The following is a 16,661-nucleotide window of genomic DNA, read 5'->3' on the forward strand; positions in this document are numbered from 1 at the left end:
TGGGGTTTTTTTGATAAAAAGCTACGTTTTCCCTTGCTTGTATCTCTGGCCATGTACAAATGACCCACTATCATAAACTCATCAGTTTATCATAAAGCTTATCAGTTCAGGTTCCACTGTGGAAACACGTGGAGGAAAATGACAACAGGAAAAAGAGAAAAAAACAAAAAAAGTATTTTGCAAAAAAGGGAAGATACATGTTTCCATTAGTTGAGGGCTAAACAGAGGTGGAAAAGATTAATAGGAGCAACTGGTCTAGGTAGTGTTATCAACCAAAATTTCATCAGAAATAACTGTCTCTGCATCTCTCTTTCATATCACATATGCCATGCCATGTATATAACAAGATCTTTGTCACAGAAAGTAATATTGAGCTGGAAAAAGTGTGGATATAAAGGTGACATTAAAATGCAAAGACCACAAAACAATTCTCTGTATATCTTCACGGCTTTCATGGCTATTGCACACCATTCCTCCTGGTAACCTAGCATTTGTCTTGCCTCTTAGACCACATCCTAATCAAACCCGATTCCTAAGCTACAATGTGCTCTCTACTCCCTTATTTTTTTAACATGTGAACTGGAAAGTTTGGTCTGGCTAGGAGGAAGCTTTAATTCTCCTAAAGACAAGCTCTCACTGGTATCTCCTGCATCATCCTGTGGTCTTCAAGTGGCAAGTACATAAATTGCTTTCATTATATTTTGTGCACACAAGTGCTTCACCCCAGCAATTTCTGCACAGACACACCAGGGAGCTGACATTTCACCTGCCAGCAGAGCAGAAACAATGGGATGCGTCTGACCATGAAAAAACATCCCCATAAAAATGCTGAAATCCAAGTACCTTAATTGCAGCTGAGCACTGATCTGCATGCTTGAGAAGCTCCTCAACTTTGTCTCGCTTCCCACAGATTTCACTGTGCAAGTTCTGTCAAGAAAAAAGTGAGCTGTGAAGCACTCCCTCAAGATTTGCCAGTATTTCCTGTACACGTTGCCTCCATTGGAAAGCACCTGCAGTATGAGACCACTGCAATCCCAGAGGCTGAAACTTGACAGGGCCTGTAGCTGTGCAGTTTTTACAACAGCAAGCTCTCTGTGCACGAGAAGGTTGTTCTCAGAAAGAACACCTAGCAACTGAACAACCCCCAGAGCTGGAGAGGGAGAGTTCCTTGACTTTAGCTTAGATGTACTTCCTTGTTTTTTATTTTTGTGCTATAATTTGTCCCATAAGTTGCACCATCATACAGTCCCTTGAATTAATTCAAAGCTGATGTGTATAAGTGTCAGTGATTGTGTAGGAGCCAAACATGGTCTTGTTCATAATCTGTAGCAGTGCTGTCAGAAAGTAATTGGGATAATAATATTTCCTCTCTCCTGCCTTCTACACATGTGGTGAATTTTGGTAGCTTGCACACTTTATAATTCAAACAGGCCACTGTATTGCAGACTGCATTGATACTGGTATTTTCTGAATAGCAAAACAATTTAAAATCCAGATAATTAAAAACAACCCATTCAGGTGCTGCATACCTTCTGATCATGTAGATATCTCATGATAGCGTTGCAATCACACAGCTTCATGGACTCTATAGAATCCTGCCTGCGCTTGGCATCACAGATCCATTTGCACAGAGCCTGGTAGAGATCTCGGTAAGTTTTCAGCTGTTTGATCTGCCTTTCTAAATCCCATGATCTAGTAAAAAACAGTGAAAATTGTCAAAATGGAAAGTGCATTCTCTTTCTCTCTCTTTATAAACATTTTTCAGAAATAAGACACAGTAATAAACTAGGTAAAACCACGGGAAACTCTAAAAGGAGATTCTGAACAAAAAAATTCAAATATATAAGACTTGTACTGGTTATTAATGGAGTTTAATAACTCCTAATACGGAGTTTTGGTGCCTCCTTTTGAGTAACTCTGCAATACTCAGAGGTTGGCATTTCCTGTCAGCTAAGTGAGGGATGGATAAAACCTTGCAGTGCTAAGAATAAAGTTCACTGACTTCAGTACTCTTGTTCTCAATTTTTATCAAAACAACCAGAAATCAGTCAAGTTTTATTAATAGGACTAGATTTTAGCCTGAAGTAAAAACAAAACAAAACAAAACACACCCCAAAAAAAACCCACAAGCAACCAGAACATGCCTTCAGTTCAATAAAGCATTAGAAAAAAAAAAATGGGATATTTTACTTAATTCTTAAATTTTTACTTTCAGGTATAGGGTATTCAGGAATAAACATGGTTGCTTTGTTTGAGGGAGAAAATGCTGACTGGAAGTACTTAATCCAAGAACATTAGCAAGAATGAAAAAAAAATTAGATTATACATTTATATGAATAACTACATTTTCCTCCTTGGTCTTACATAATCCCTTTTAAAGTTCACCCTATTCACAGTTACTCTAATCTTATTGCCTTGAAGTAATTAGTCCTCTGGAGTGATGATTAATGCACATCAGTTGTTTTAGACTCACTGTTAAGATGATCTTAGTAGCAATAGCAATAAGGAAGAAGCTATTAGGAAATATGAGCAAACCTGTTATCTATCTGCTTATCAGCTCTCTGCCAGCGGTCTGTTAGTTGGGTAACTTTGTCACAGAACTTCCCAATGTCCATGTCGTACAGGGTATATGACTGGCAAGACTGTGAGTGAATCTGAAGTGTTTTCTGCAGCTCATTTTCCAGGGTATTCAGTAGTGACTTCTTCATGTTTAGGTCTGCTTTCATTTTCTGGAGAAAAAACAAAATGCTGTCACGTTTTATTCTTGAGAGGCTACTCAAATTTGACCATCAATAGCATACACAATGTGTTGGGATCTAAAGATTTTGTTTCCAATTCAGTAAGGTATGTACACTGATGTCAATACATCAGTGTCAATACTTTGTTAAGTAGAGTTTGACTTAATAATGTGTTTCAAGTTAGACACACACTTAAATAATCTGCTAAACCAAAGCCCTCTGCTGTCAATATTCTGTAGCTAACATTTCAGTCTCTCAGAACTAGGTAGAGCAGCTACCAAAAAAATGGGAAGAGCCTGCCTTGTTTGTTCCTAGAAACAATCAACTAGAAAATTTCATTGAAGTATAAAAGATTTCTGCACTTGCAACAGCTGTGGAATCAAGCCTCAGGATTGACAGTTTTTAAATGTTATCTAAAAATCTGCACAGATTTTTTTTTGCTGTTTACATTTATATTAACATCTTCCACAGAGATGTTTCTTTAAACACACGCTTGTTTGTGTGTACATACTCAAATACTGTGGGGTATCACCAAACGGCATAGACAGTGCAGGCAACAGTCCACCTTGCATCTCCCAGCCACAGGGATGACTGCGTCCTTCAATAATACACTCAAGTATATTTTCGTTTGTGTAGCTCAAATTTACACCAGCTAAGAACAACTCCCAGCAACTGAACTGCAGCTGTCATTTAACATGATAAAAAGGTATCTTGGTTGTGCTCCATTTGTGCCACCTACACACTTCTTGCCTAGTACACCTGAGAACAGGAAAGAATGAAAGAGTTCCTATACTCCCAAAGACATTCAGTGCACAGAAGGACCCACTCAATGCCAGATAAAGGTTGGTTCTACAAGCTAACTTTGTGTTCAGCACAGCAGTTGTTCTTTGCCTTCTCCACTTGTACAGGATGGATAGTTCTCACTGTAAGATTTGAAATGGACTTGATTTGAAACCAGAACACACAATAATACTAAAATTTACTTGTTACAACTAGATGACAACAAGGGCAATTAACAAGCCTTTCTGCAAGAAAGGAGGTACTGCCTTCAAATCTAGCTTCATAAATGATACAAATAGACATACATAATTTTGTACAGAAATGGATTGTGGAGACCTTCTATGCCACTGTCTTTGCTGTGGCGGCAGCAACAACCAAGGGATGGAAGAAGTAGTAATGCACACATTCCTTCCAACAATTTGCAAAAACATAGTATGTCTATGTTGTAAAATACGACAGGATCAGCACTTCCATCTCCCGTGGTTTCAGAAGGGTTTCACCCAGCTCAATAGGCCAGTGCTGGCAGGTACGAATTTTGTCTTGCTATGTCCTTCTGTCTAGGCCTCTCACCTTCAGACAAGCCCGATAAGCCTCCACTTTATCAAGATCCAAAGGAACAGTCTCCTCTTCAGACAGTCTGACTTCAAAAACTCTGATCACATCTTCTGTTTGTAGAATAAGCTGGAGCAGACACCTCAGTGCACTCAAGCTAAAATAAATAATACAAGACAAAACTGTTATGGACTGGGGCAGGAAAGCAATACTTCTAATTAATTGCAGATCGTTAGTTAAAGAGAATAAACAATATAGAAGAAATTTCTGTGATACTCATGATTCTCACTTTTTTGTGTGGTTTTTTTTTTTAAGTCTTCCAGAAAAGAGAAGAAATTCATACAAGTGTCTGCTTCTACCCACACATACAGCATTTGTAGAAAAGAAGGTATAATTTTACACTACTGATAACAAAAGGCAGGTTTCCGGACTAAGAGTTATGGAAGAAAGTGAACGATTTATTGCGATAACCTCAATTTTCTTACCTGTCTAAGTAGCCAGCAGAAACACCATTAATATTTTCCAGTTTTTGAAATAGGGCATTTATCTCTGACTGCAAGTACACATACTTTTCACAGCCTCTGAAGTTAGGCAACAAGTCCTTATGCTTATTGAGGGTTTCAGCCATTATTTGAGAGTCATTCTGCACACCCTAAGGAAAGAGAATGCCTGATTTACACATTTTTGGTGGCTGAATGATCATTCTACAGCACATATGCAATGAGTTTCCTTTTCCAAGTAGTCTGCTGTTATCTAACCAGCTTGACTGAGGACTGAATCACTGTCTGAACTTCCTTTCTTTAAAGTAGGTAACACTGGGAGGTTTCTTTTTTGCACAGTCCACGACAGGTTAATACTTCTTTTTGAGCACCTTGTCCACTCTGAAACTCAGCTCTGTTGAAATCAGAGTGCTTTACTGCCAGCTGCCTACTGCATTCAGTAGTAGTGCTAAGGTCCTTCTGCTCTTAAGACCCCTGCAACCGCATTGCCTCAGGGGAATTCCTCATATACTGAGCCTGTTCTCTTTTCTTATTAATCTTCTCTCTCTGGTCTCCTTCAAATCTTAGGAACTGGGAGAGGGTCTATAATCCTCATGTATCCACCCTGCATCCCACAGACAGCACTCCAGAAGTAGGTGATAAAGTGGTATCTGTGCAAAAGGTTTTTAATAGTGCTTTAATCTGGACAAGGCTTAACATGAGCTCATGTCCGCTTGACATAAGGCTTTCTGTATTCTTTGCTTGGCAGAATTTGACTTCTAAAATCCCAGAGTCAACTTTTTCTACTTAGGAGCTAAACTCCAATCCAAATCATCATAGTTAGCTTGCAATTGAGAATTTTCTGCATAGGATTTGTGTCTTTCCTAACTGATCAGAAATACAACTGCAGTATGCCCTGCAACACAGAGTCATACTGAGCTTGAGATGCTCAAAGAAAAACATCCACAGTTACCTCTAAATCCTTTATTCTGACTGAAAAGTCATGCACAGCTCCTTGATCCACTCCAAGAGGAGCTCTTTGAACCATCCGAATCTCAGAAGCTTCAATCTGACGCCGAAGTTTCTGAAGCTCCATCAGCAGCCAGGCCTCCTGCTTCTCATATTCTCTGTTTCTCTCATTAACGATAATGGTGTTTGAGGAACCTACAGGACAGCTCTCAGTTGGGACCACTGTAAAATGAATTGGGTAAATGTCAACTGCCAGAGAACTGAGCACTTACATATAGAAAGCCAATGCAGTGCCAAAGTGACCTAAGAACTGAGTTATCTGTAGAACTGAGAACAGGTAGAAGACCTGGGCCCTTATGCAACTGATTCAAGGAATGAAATCTCTCCTTCACAAAAAGGCAAACTTGCTTCCTCAAATACAGCAGTGAGATTTTGCTTCCTAATAAGTGAGAATGTATCAGATAGATAGACTAAATTACTCTCATTTTCCCAGCAAGTTCCATGAACTTCAGAAGACTATTCCCAGATTCACACTAAAGGAAGGAAGAACAATACATACGCTTCCCTGCACATAGCCAGTTATGTTATGTTGGGAGATAGCAGTAAAATTCTTGAACACATTTCCATTCATAAGTTTATGAGAACATGTTCACATAAAAAGAATGTACCACCACCTGAACAAAGGTTTTCTTCTGAACAAAGAAACCCAAGCAGTATAATCTCTACAAAAAAACCAGGAGGATGACAAACCTGTTTGTGGCTGCCGTGGTTGATTAGGCAGTTGTATAATCAAGGTTTGGTAGTGCTTCTGAGCATCAGTGAACTGAGTCTGGATCTTTCGTTTGTCTTCATCACCAAACATCTCTGATCCTTGGCTGTTCCTGAGGAATTCTTGATAATGGATCTCCAGGTCAGTTATTATTTTTTGGTAATCTTCCTTACGCATTGTTTTCAGCTGAAATGAGGAAGAATAGAATTTTGAAAAAAAGAAGCAATTAGGGAAGGTTTATGACTAGTTAATCATTAAGGAAAAAATTCATACACCTATATAAAAAACCAAAGGAACAGCATTTAGAATAAAGCCTACCCAGGCTGCCTTGTAAAGTATAGTGCTAAAAGTGCCCTTTGAGCTAATCTATTATTGTTATAACCATTTCATAACTTAACAATAGTTTGAAATTCTGCTTCTTGCTCTGTCTATCCATGCCCTTCCATAGTGGAAACAAGTACAGTAAGTATGTAATAAATCCCCTTAACTCATCTTCCCATTTATCTATCTCATGTTTGAATGGGAAAGCATTTTGCTTCTCCTCTAACAAAACAACTTCTGTATATAACTGTTTGTGCAACCCAGCAAAGGGAAGGCCCACAGTTTTGCAGAACATACATCTGCACAGGACACAGTAAGCACTGTCTGAGACAGCAGAGGTCAAGTCATAGATGTCCTTGGTCTACAGATAAGACCAGATGGAGTCTTACCTTGGCAATAGTCATTGCTCTGATCTTCTCAATGTCGATCATGCAATAATGCCAAGATACCAGGCTCTTCATGTTGATATACAGCTGGTTCCACAAAGCTAGAATAGCTTCATAGTACTGCTCAATTCTGAGATGGGAAAAGAAATTTCATGGTCAAAACGCATGTGTCCTTGTAGTATACCTACAAAACATCCTAAGAAACATCCACCAGATGTGGAGTGTGTTAAGGCTTGTTCTCTACTAGAAAAAAAATTTGGAAATTAATTCATCCATGACTTTCATGATTAGATCCCAACCTTGGTCCCAGCAAGCTTCACTAAAGTTAATTTCCTCAAGTCAAGGGTCTAGTCTTTAATCCTCCGCTCTTAAAGGGCAGGGAGGAACCTTGATCATGGTACAGACCAAATTCTGTGGTTGATGGCTATTTTGAGCAAACTCTTCCATCTATTCCCAGTGGTAGGTGTCAAACTCAGGCAGCAACTCACTTGGTAGCAAGATCCACTGCTAATGGATTGGGGGGTGGGATGATAAGACTAACAGATGGCACTAGCATATCCACTCCTCCAGGGCCGGTCACCAGCCACTTGCTGCGCTCATTGTTGTCCTTCAGGATACATTCATCTCCTTTGCGCACTGTTTTCTGTAAGGAACACAGAACAACACATTTTTCTTTAGTTAAGATGGGGTTTCTAGGAGAGATAGACAAGGAAGATGTATCTGGATCACAGAACTGGGAGTGCTTCCCAGCTGCCAGGTCTGGCTGTGCATCTTGGCTTCACATTGAGTGAAGAGATCAATATAGATCAACCCTTTCACCCTGAATCTGGTTTCCATGTGAAGAAAACCAAAGAAAACCAAGTGGAAGCCACAGAACACTCTGAACAGTTGCTAGTCCAGTTGATCATCAGACTTGGGACTCACCATGACAAACATCAAGTACTGAGTTAGACACATGGCCACAGTAAGCTACACAGCCATGTACGGCTGTAAGCCCGTGGGCTGGAGATGTAAGGAAGCTTAGTGCTGCATCCATATTTGCAAAGGGCCTGGGAGCGAGTGTGACAGAGCTAGATTCACCAGCCTCAGCTGCCAGAAATCCTGACACCTTGTGGCCATGGGTGTGGCCATGGTGCAGATTACAACCCATCCATATCCAGGAAGGGGGATGCTTCTCCTATCATTTATCCTAATAGGACTCTCCCTGCATCACACCTCTACAGACAGCAAATACGATTTTTTATATAATTAGTAAAAGGCCAGAGGCTTTGCATTGACCTGACCATGCAGGGACTTCAGGCTTGTCTGGGCTTACCTTCACCTGAGCAGAATTCAGCTTGCTTAACTGTAAGAGCAATTGCCTAGCAGCCAGGTCACCATTGCCTAAATTTGTTTAGTTTTGCTTATAGTAATGACAAGTAGTTACTCTGCATGGGCTGAACTTCTGGACTCTGGAATAAAATGTGGTATGGAAGAGCACAGACATGGAGTGGATAGCAGAAGCTCCAGATCATAAACACAAATCACAGTGGTCAACTACTGGTCACTACAGGAGTGCAACCCAGTGAATCAGGTCAAACAAGTTTTACAGGCAACAGAACAGAAAACCTGGGCAATTGGGAACCAGTGAAGAGAAAGAGCACGTAAGCAGAAAATGCATCCAAGCCTACTGTTAAGAAAAAACATAGAAATAAACCCAAGCAGCCCCAGTACTGAAGAGGAAGAAAAACCACTACCATGCATTTCACACTCCATCCAGAAAAAAAATGGGGATACCAATGACTCACTGTACATTCCTCACCTTTTGTTACATGAAGTGTTGACCTAAGGACCCAGAAAGACACTAGAAAGGTGAGCAATCACGAAATAAAAGGTGCAGATGCTGGGATGCATTTTAACCCTATTATTAATGAGACTTGTCTGTGCTAATGTGAACTGTAAGTATTAATGGTATTTAATAGACTAATAATAATTTTGTCTAGACCTATTAACCAACCAGAACCTAGCTTGTTTATTCATACTTGCAAGAAAGTCAAAGGTTTTTTGTCAAAGAAATTTAAATGTTGACCAAAAGCAGACAAAGGCATTACATCTATCAGCTCAACAGTTTGTTTACTAGATCATTTGCCATCATCTAATTTATATGATGTTCATTCTCAGTCAAAAAGGAATACAATACCAGATCCTGCTTGTAGTCACACAGAGCCTTAAGGATAATGGGCTTGTTACTCCGGTAGTCTGGGTTACGGGGCTTCAGCTGCACAATCTTCTTGGATTTATTCACCAAACTCTGCACTTGCCTCTTGTATTCAAGAATTCTCTCTCGTTCATTCTGCAAAGATTAACTGTAAGTTAAAATTTCATTCTAAAAAGAAACCACTTCTAGTTCCCATTGTTTTATTAAGAGAGGAATACATGTGGAGCTCACAATAGGAAAAACTTCCCTTAGTTGCAGTGAAATGAGTGTTTGGCCTATAATGCAAAACTGCAGGTTTTAGAAAACATAAGAGAAACATCAAACAAAGTATCTTTGCAGCTCTGGCAAGCTGCAAAGTTAGTAAAACTTGCAAAGCAGGTTTTTCATACAGATCTGACACGTAAAGTGATGTGCAAGAAACACAGGAATAAATTGAAAGAATCTATTATAACATGAATGCTATCCCAAAAAAAAAGTTAATAACTACACTCTCAAACCTGACTTCATCAATTGCCTTTTTACATCACTGACCATTTTTTCTCCAGCATATTCAATTCGGAATTGTAGTACCTAATTCATTATGAGCAAATAGTTAGCTAAAAAAAAACCTGAGTTATGTCCTTTCAAAAAGAATACAGAGATAGAGTGACATAGTAAGTCATTTATTAAATGCACTTAGCCTTTGAGGCAAATTCTATTCTACCACCTATGAATGAAAGTCTTTCCTTTTTTTTTTTTTAATTTGTTAGCATGTCAGAAACTTGGGAATTTGTTGGGCTTATTCCAGATTTTAAAAGAAATCAGAGTTCCCAAACAGTATTACACAAACTAAAATAACACTGATCCATTTGTAGGCTTTCCTAAGAAATGAGCAGGAATATACCATTATGGTTTCAAGTTCATACAGCACTGTATATGAACATTGCAATACACCTGGGTTGACATTTGGTATCTAAAGAGGGCAACTGATTTCCAAGGAAAGCAGAACATAACCTGTCAGGTGGGTGTGACAGTACCTCCAGCTCTTTGATCTGCTCCAGCAAAGATTGCAGTGACATGCTCTTATCACAGATGAACTTCTTTCTGATGGAGTCTTGTAAGTTTTTCAGGTAGCACTCTGTGGCTTGGGCCTCTTCAAAGAACTACAGGAGAAAAGTTGTGATTTCAGTTGTACACAGCTCTTAAAAATGTCTGCTAAAAATCAACAGATGCTTTCCATGAGAAATCCCAGCTCACATTTGACATAATGGTAACATTTAACAATATGGTAACAGCACATTATGCATAGCTGTGCATGGATTTAGAAAGATTTTGGTACAGAATAAGTACATCCGTGATGGGATTCACACTTTTAACAAAGTCGCATTAATTCTCCACATCGCTACTCACCTGGAAGTATGCCGCATTCTCTTTCAGATGAACATCAATGCATTTGGTGATCTGAAGAATCCAGCTCCACTGAGTTTGTAATGTATCCATGTAGGCCTAAGAAAAACAGTAATATACAGAATTCAAACCATCACACCGATCTCTCTTCCATATCTAGACTCAAGCAAAACTATTTATGCCTCACACAAATGCAAATTAAAAATCTGCTAAAGCAAATTCATGCACACCAGGATAATGTAACTCATGCAAATAGTTCCCCAACTTCTAAGCATCTACCTAACCAAAACAAGTTAAATACCTGCTTGTGGGATACAGGGAGCAATTTGTTCATGACTTGAATTTTGTTTGATCAGCATAAAGCCTGAAGTGCATGAACAAAAAGGAGTGAAATGCACAAATAGTAGTGCAAATTAAATATTTCAATTGCAAATTTTCATACTCTCCTTCTTCCAAGGAACACCGTCAAACATATTTTTTTTAATGATGGCTGTTCTTAAATTCAAACTTCCTAAGTAGTCCTCATGTATATTCTTTAGAAAATTACACACAACTTTTACTTCACTGCTGGAGCTTACAGGGATCTTTCCTTTAAGGTAGAAACTGACCACTGTTGAAATATGAACGGTGATTTTACACAACGTGGTAGCAGTTAACAAAGTAAATACACTGAAAAGGGGAAAGGACTCTTTTTTTTTCCTATTACCTTCTTTCAGTTTCAGGGTTCATATGCACTCTTAAAACTACAACAACTACAGCATTTCCTTATAAAATGAGACTTTCCAAATTGTTGCAGCCTTTGTAATTGAAAGGTAAATATACACCAAGCTGTGAAAGCAAAAATGGCTTGGCTAAGCTTGGAAATGCACTATGAATTTCAGTTGCAGAAAGTATTTGCACCTGGATTAAATATAAACCCTCAACAAAGGGTGTGGCTTTCTTCAAAACATGCCTACTAAGATACCAGAAGAACAACGACATGCCTTCCTACCATAAATTCCACTGCACTGTAGTCAACTCAAACAAGATACAGCAATTTTAACGCACTCAGGACAACTTCTTAAGCCTCGTATTAATTTTTACATGCATCTATCATTAAATTAGATAGCAATGAGAGCTCTCCCCATAGCTCTTAAGAAGCTTGCAGTTGTTGTGGCCAGATTTGTAGAGGAAGACAGTAACACTTACTAGAGCAGCTTGCACAGCAGGATAATAACGGATGTGCTTTTTGGCAGGAAAATCCTTCTCAGTTCCAAATGCAGCATTTCATTTGTGGACTTGCACTGAGAACTTTTCCCATGTGGCAGCTAAAGAAGCAAGTGAAATCACACAAAGTCTAACTCACCTCTATTTTGTCTGAAGCAGGGTGCTGGTTGAGCACTAGCTGGTCACTTTCTTGCTTTAGCTTGTTGAGTTCTTTTTCTTTAAGCTCCAGTTCACTCATGCGTTTCTAAACAACCAAAGCATAGCATTAAACAAGGTCCCAAATGTATGCTGCACAGGATGATTTACTTAAAATTTTCCAGATAATTGTGAAAATGTAAAATTACCCCTGCTAACAAAACACAGTAATTCTATGTAGTGTACTCAAGTTAATTATAAAGACAACAGAATCAAAGAAGGTACAGTCATGTGAGTTCTAGTCTCTAGGCTTGCCACTTCTCAGAGCAAAGTGCCCAAAGTTCCGCCTTTCCTACGAGTAATGGCAGCAAAAATGACTGTACCTTGCAACATCCAGAACAACTGAACTTAAAAAAAAAAAGTACCTCCTTAATAGTGTGAACTTTCACTCCTTTTTCAATTTGGTGATCAGCACCAATACTGGTTGAAGAAACGCACATGCTCAATTTCCCTACGTACCCACAGAAGACATGGAGCAGTGCAAACTACCTCTGACCACGTGTTCAATGTGCTGCTGGCAAAACCCTCAGAGGAAGAGAGCAGTTCCCTCTGGTATAGCTTGACATTCTGGTGATAGACAATCAGGGCCAAATATCGGGACCCCCTAACCCCCACATAGTCCTAACAGGGAGAATTAAACTGCTTGATTCAAGTCTTAGTTTAGCATGCCAACATGATGACTGTGTGCACAAGCTATATGCGATTACTAGACCACAATGGACTGTACTGATAAGCCAGCTTCCAAGGTCAAAAGAAACCATGACAACTGTTTGAATGGGAGAACAGTCTTCCAACAGATGTCCATTCTTGACTCAAAAGGTTGTCACACAGTACCTAATCAAAAAATGTTGATAAAAATTCCCAGGAACTTCAAAAGAGTGAAGAAATGCCCATTCTGTGCAGTCCCCCTGAGTCAGGCTGTTCCTCCCTCACTACTCCAAAAGAGGACCTATGAAAAGCACGGGGTAGCTGAGCTGTCTTACAGAGAAGGCCTCCTGCTTCCTGGCAATGTCAGTGTTCCTATCACTCCAGTCGTAGAGAAGCTCCTCTTCCTCACAGTCATTTATCCACATGATCTCTCTGCTGGTGGCTTGGATGAGGTTCTGGAATTGCCGAAGCTGATCCATTCTCTCAAAAGAGTATTTCTGCAAGGAATTCCAGAAATGAGAAGCCATAAACACAGAAATACCTGTGCTGGGTGGAGAAGGGGAAGCCAAGACCACAGCATGTCCTTTGTTTTTTTTTTTAAAAAAAACTAAAGTAACATTAAAAATCACACATCTATAAAACTTGTTGGCAACAGACAACAGATAATATGCCTGGGTTTACAGAATTATGAAACTTGTTGGCAAGTGGACAACGTGTCTGGATTTATGGGGAACGTGAAGTCAACAGCTTCCAAAAGTCATTTCAAACACAAGCGTAGCAGACACGTAGGCAGGTAAGCAAAACGGCATGGGGGAAAATACAAGAAACGTCTGAACATCTAACACCACTTTTACTTGCATTTGGTCCTCATAGTACACCGCTGACGTTGTAGCAGCACCATTTGCACAGATGACACTTCATGAAGATTCCTTCTCTGTCCTCACATCATAACACACATCCTGTTGCTTGAAATGCGTACAGGAATCAGCTTCCAACCTCAAGGGTTAAATTTACCACTTGCACAAGATTCTCACTCCACCTTCATGAAGATCCAAAGTGGGGAAGATGCATAGCCCTACACAGAATTTGGTTCTAATCCCACCTTTGAGTAACTTTTTGAGTTTCATATATAGACTAACTTCATCACTACATCTACTCCCATTAATGAGGTAGAGTTCTACTCTTCACCTGCTTAGTGACCAAATCCCTTCACCAGTGCAAACTAGAAACTTCCTTCTGAGGGTAAGTCAATTATACACCAGGGAATGAATTAATCTCAAGTTCACGACTCAGACTGAACCTTGTAGAAACTACAAAGCACTTTCAGTTTACTGCTGAATAGAATTATTTAAATATGCATCTGTCATACTGTTGAAACCTGAAGCGTTCCTTGACTATCACATTGGTGTTAATAAAAAAAAAAAGAGCATTCATCATAGAGGGTATCAGAAATGAACACATCTTATACTCACCAGCAGTCCTTCATATTCTTCCTCCAGCTGATGAACTGCAGCCTTCTCCCGCTGAAATAGAGACAGTAAATATTTAGTGAACCTTTTACAAGTTGCCTATTTGCTGGTATTTCCTTTACAGTGTCAATAGCATAATGTTATAACCACAGGTGGTAGCCTGCAAATGCCTGCAAGAGACATAGGTGAGCAGCAGATCTGCACCACTGGAGGACCATAAGAAGTACAAAACCAAGGCTTGGACAAACTTACTTCCCTCAGAGATGCTTAGTACATAAGCAAGGTTGCACATAATCCCTTTAATACCAAAACAGCTCCTGAAACTGAATCTCTTTTATACCAAACTCCTAGACGGTTGTGGGAAATCAGCTAGTCCTAAAGTTGGCTTTGGAGATTATGAAGTAGTATAAACTATGACATGAGCAGAAGGCTTCAATTTTTATTCTCATTTCTATGACTGGGAATCGCACAACCTTGGAACTGGCATTTCATAGGGTGACACTATCACCTTTCCTGTTAGAAGCAGAAGGGAAAGGGGAGTAACACCTCTTTCACTCTTCAGCTTGGCTGAGAAATCAGAGCTCCAGAACACAGTTCCTTTTCTTTAGATCCAACTCTCTCCTCCTGTCCATGTGAGCAATCAAAAGAAAAGAAGGACAGGAATGAAGTAAGCCTCCTCCCTCCTATACCTAGCTGCTGGGCTGATAGGAGAGGAAATTAACCACTGCATTTTCAGTGACTTCTTTACTCCAATCACAAAATCCAGAGAGGAACAGAAGCCCCAGAGGGGCAAAAAAAGAAGAAAAAAAAAAATCCACATCTAAGAGAAGTTCTTAGCTTAGCCCAGAATTTGGTCATTTTTCACAGAAATTCCCTTATTGAAGGCTGTATCTAAGCACCCACCTTATCCTTTCACATTGTTGCTTTAACATACCTAGACAGGAAGTAAGAATAATCATTCCTGGCCATTCTTCTCACAAAAAAAATGTTGCAATATTTATTTGACAGCCTTGGTACACAACATCAAAATGTTAAATAGCTACTAAATTTAAATTTCAAAATTCTGAGGAAAAAAGTGGAACACAAAATAATCATGAAATAATAAATATTAAAGTTGAAAGTGGTCGCTATCATGACACCAGTGCTTTCTGAAGAGAAGCTGAGCTATTCAGTATTCCTTTTTGTACTGGAACACCAGCGAGCCAATGATATACATCGAGATTAAGCAGCGTGGAAGGGAAGACAGTAATTACCAGATCTGTTTTGACTTTGTCCAGGTGCCAGCGATAGTCTCCAATAGCATTGTGAGTTCTCCTGTGGTCACCAATCTGCTGCTCAATGGATGCTGCATCAAACCCCCATTTCACTAGCTCCATTTCAGTCTAAGAGAAAGAGACAATATTGGTACTTTAATTTCCAACATTATTATCTAAATTGAAGCAATAAAGGAATTGAACTGAAGGAAACATGGCTAAGCAGCAGGGAGTAAAACTGAACAAAGGGAAGTTCAGAATACGGAGTTATATTTCTTAAAATTAGAAGAAACAAAGTAGGGAAAATATTTAAATTGCTTAAAATTAGACTAGATTAAACACATTCAGTAGTGTATTTTAATCTATTTTCTTTGGACCAAACTGTTCTTTTATGTGCTACAGTATAGCTACATTCTTGTCACTCTGAAAGCAAATTATGACTTTATCAAACAATGCTACTCGGGCAATTCATGTGAAAATACCCAGAGTCGAGCTCTGTAGCCCAGCACACTACATTTCCATTTTAATTACACTCATGTAAACGCCAGTAACTTCAGTTAAATGTAGTCAAACTAAATGAAAAAACAGAAGATAAATTATTATAGAACTCGTTGTTCGTCTTGCATTTTAGCAACACGTACTGTAGGATGCCGAATGAAAATTTCTAGGAACAGCCTTTGAAAAACAGTAATACACTTGGATAATTACTAACTCAAAAACTAGCAGACTGCAGTTCTTTGTTTCATTATTTTCAAATATTAAAAGCCACTGAATTCACAATTCAGCTCCTCAAACTCTAAAATAATATTTTATACTGTAAAGACACACTCTGTCTGTCTAAATGCCTGTCTGCGCACGCACACAGTAAAGAAACAGGTATCTTAATCTTGCTTTGGGACCAAATTTGGTAATTACCAGCCTGGAGCCAAATCTCTATGAGTCAACAGATGACAATAAAGCCCAAACCACACTGAAGCGTAGGGGTTCAAAGGCAGTGCTGAAAGCGATCCAAGAAACAAAACCATTTTGCATTCAGCCATTTGAAAGTTACAGGACTTTGACCCTTCTCGTTATATTTAAACAGTCTAAAGAGTCCGTAGCAACAGCGGCAGTCCTGGCTGGCTGCCAGTACCTGAACAAAGGCTGTCTGGATTTCACTGCGCTTTCCCTAATTCCGCATTGGAAATTTGACTAACCCTACTACCACCTGAATCTCCTGTCAGCAAACCATCCAGATAGAAAACAGAAAAATACCAGCAGAAAACCACAGCTGCTCAGACTTTTTTCCCATATCTCACCACATTACTAGAGGA

At 39.3% G+C, this 16,661-nt stretch overlaps 1 protein-coding gene across 2 annotated transcripts in view; it reads right to left on the bottom strand.

Moving 5' to 3' along the window:
• Nucleotides 1-16,661, bottom strand: part of DSP (desmoplakin) — a 39,715-nt gene that overhangs the window by 9,514 nt on the left and 13,540 nt on the right. For both annotated transcript variants that reach the window (XM_086740234.1, XM_086740233.1), the window contains exons 5-20: nucleotides 15,349-15,477; nucleotides 14,099-14,149; nucleotides 12,962-13,123; nucleotides 11,923-12,027; nucleotides 10,581-10,676; nucleotides 10,208-10,333; nucleotides 9,174-9,326; nucleotides 7,483-7,637; nucleotides 6,998-7,124; nucleotides 6,269-6,473; nucleotides 5,523-5,740; nucleotides 4,556-4,722; nucleotides 4,089-4,227; nucleotides 2,536-2,729; nucleotides 1,530-1,692; nucleotides 844-927 (exon numbers count right to left, since the gene is read on the bottom strand). In XM_086740234.1, the coding sequence (XP_086596360.1) occupies nucleotides 844-927; nucleotides 1,530-1,692; nucleotides 2,536-2,729; nucleotides 4,089-4,227; nucleotides 4,556-4,722; nucleotides 5,523-5,740; nucleotides 6,269-6,473; nucleotides 6,998-7,124; nucleotides 7,483-7,637; nucleotides 9,174-9,326; nucleotides 10,208-10,333; nucleotides 10,581-10,676; nucleotides 11,923-12,027; nucleotides 12,962-13,123; nucleotides 14,099-14,149; nucleotides 15,349-15,477 (2,274 nt within the window). The remainder of the gene's footprint in view (nucleotides 1-843; nucleotides 928-1,529; nucleotides 1,693-2,535; nucleotides 2,730-4,088; nucleotides 4,228-4,555; nucleotides 4,723-5,522; nucleotides 5,741-6,268; nucleotides 6,474-6,997; nucleotides 7,125-7,482; nucleotides 7,638-9,173; nucleotides 9,327-10,207; nucleotides 10,334-10,580; nucleotides 10,677-11,922; nucleotides 12,028-12,961; nucleotides 13,124-14,098; nucleotides 14,150-15,348; nucleotides 15,478-16,661) is intronic.

The sequence above is a fragment of the Chlamydotis macqueenii genome, chromosome 2 (genome assembly GCF_036417535.1).
Source record: "Chlamydotis macqueenii isolate bChlMac1 chromosome 2, bChlMac1.mat, whole genome shotgun sequence".
Classification (NCBI taxonomy): Eukaryota; Metazoa; Chordata; class Aves; order Otidiformes; family Otididae; genus Chlamydotis; species Chlamydotis macqueenii.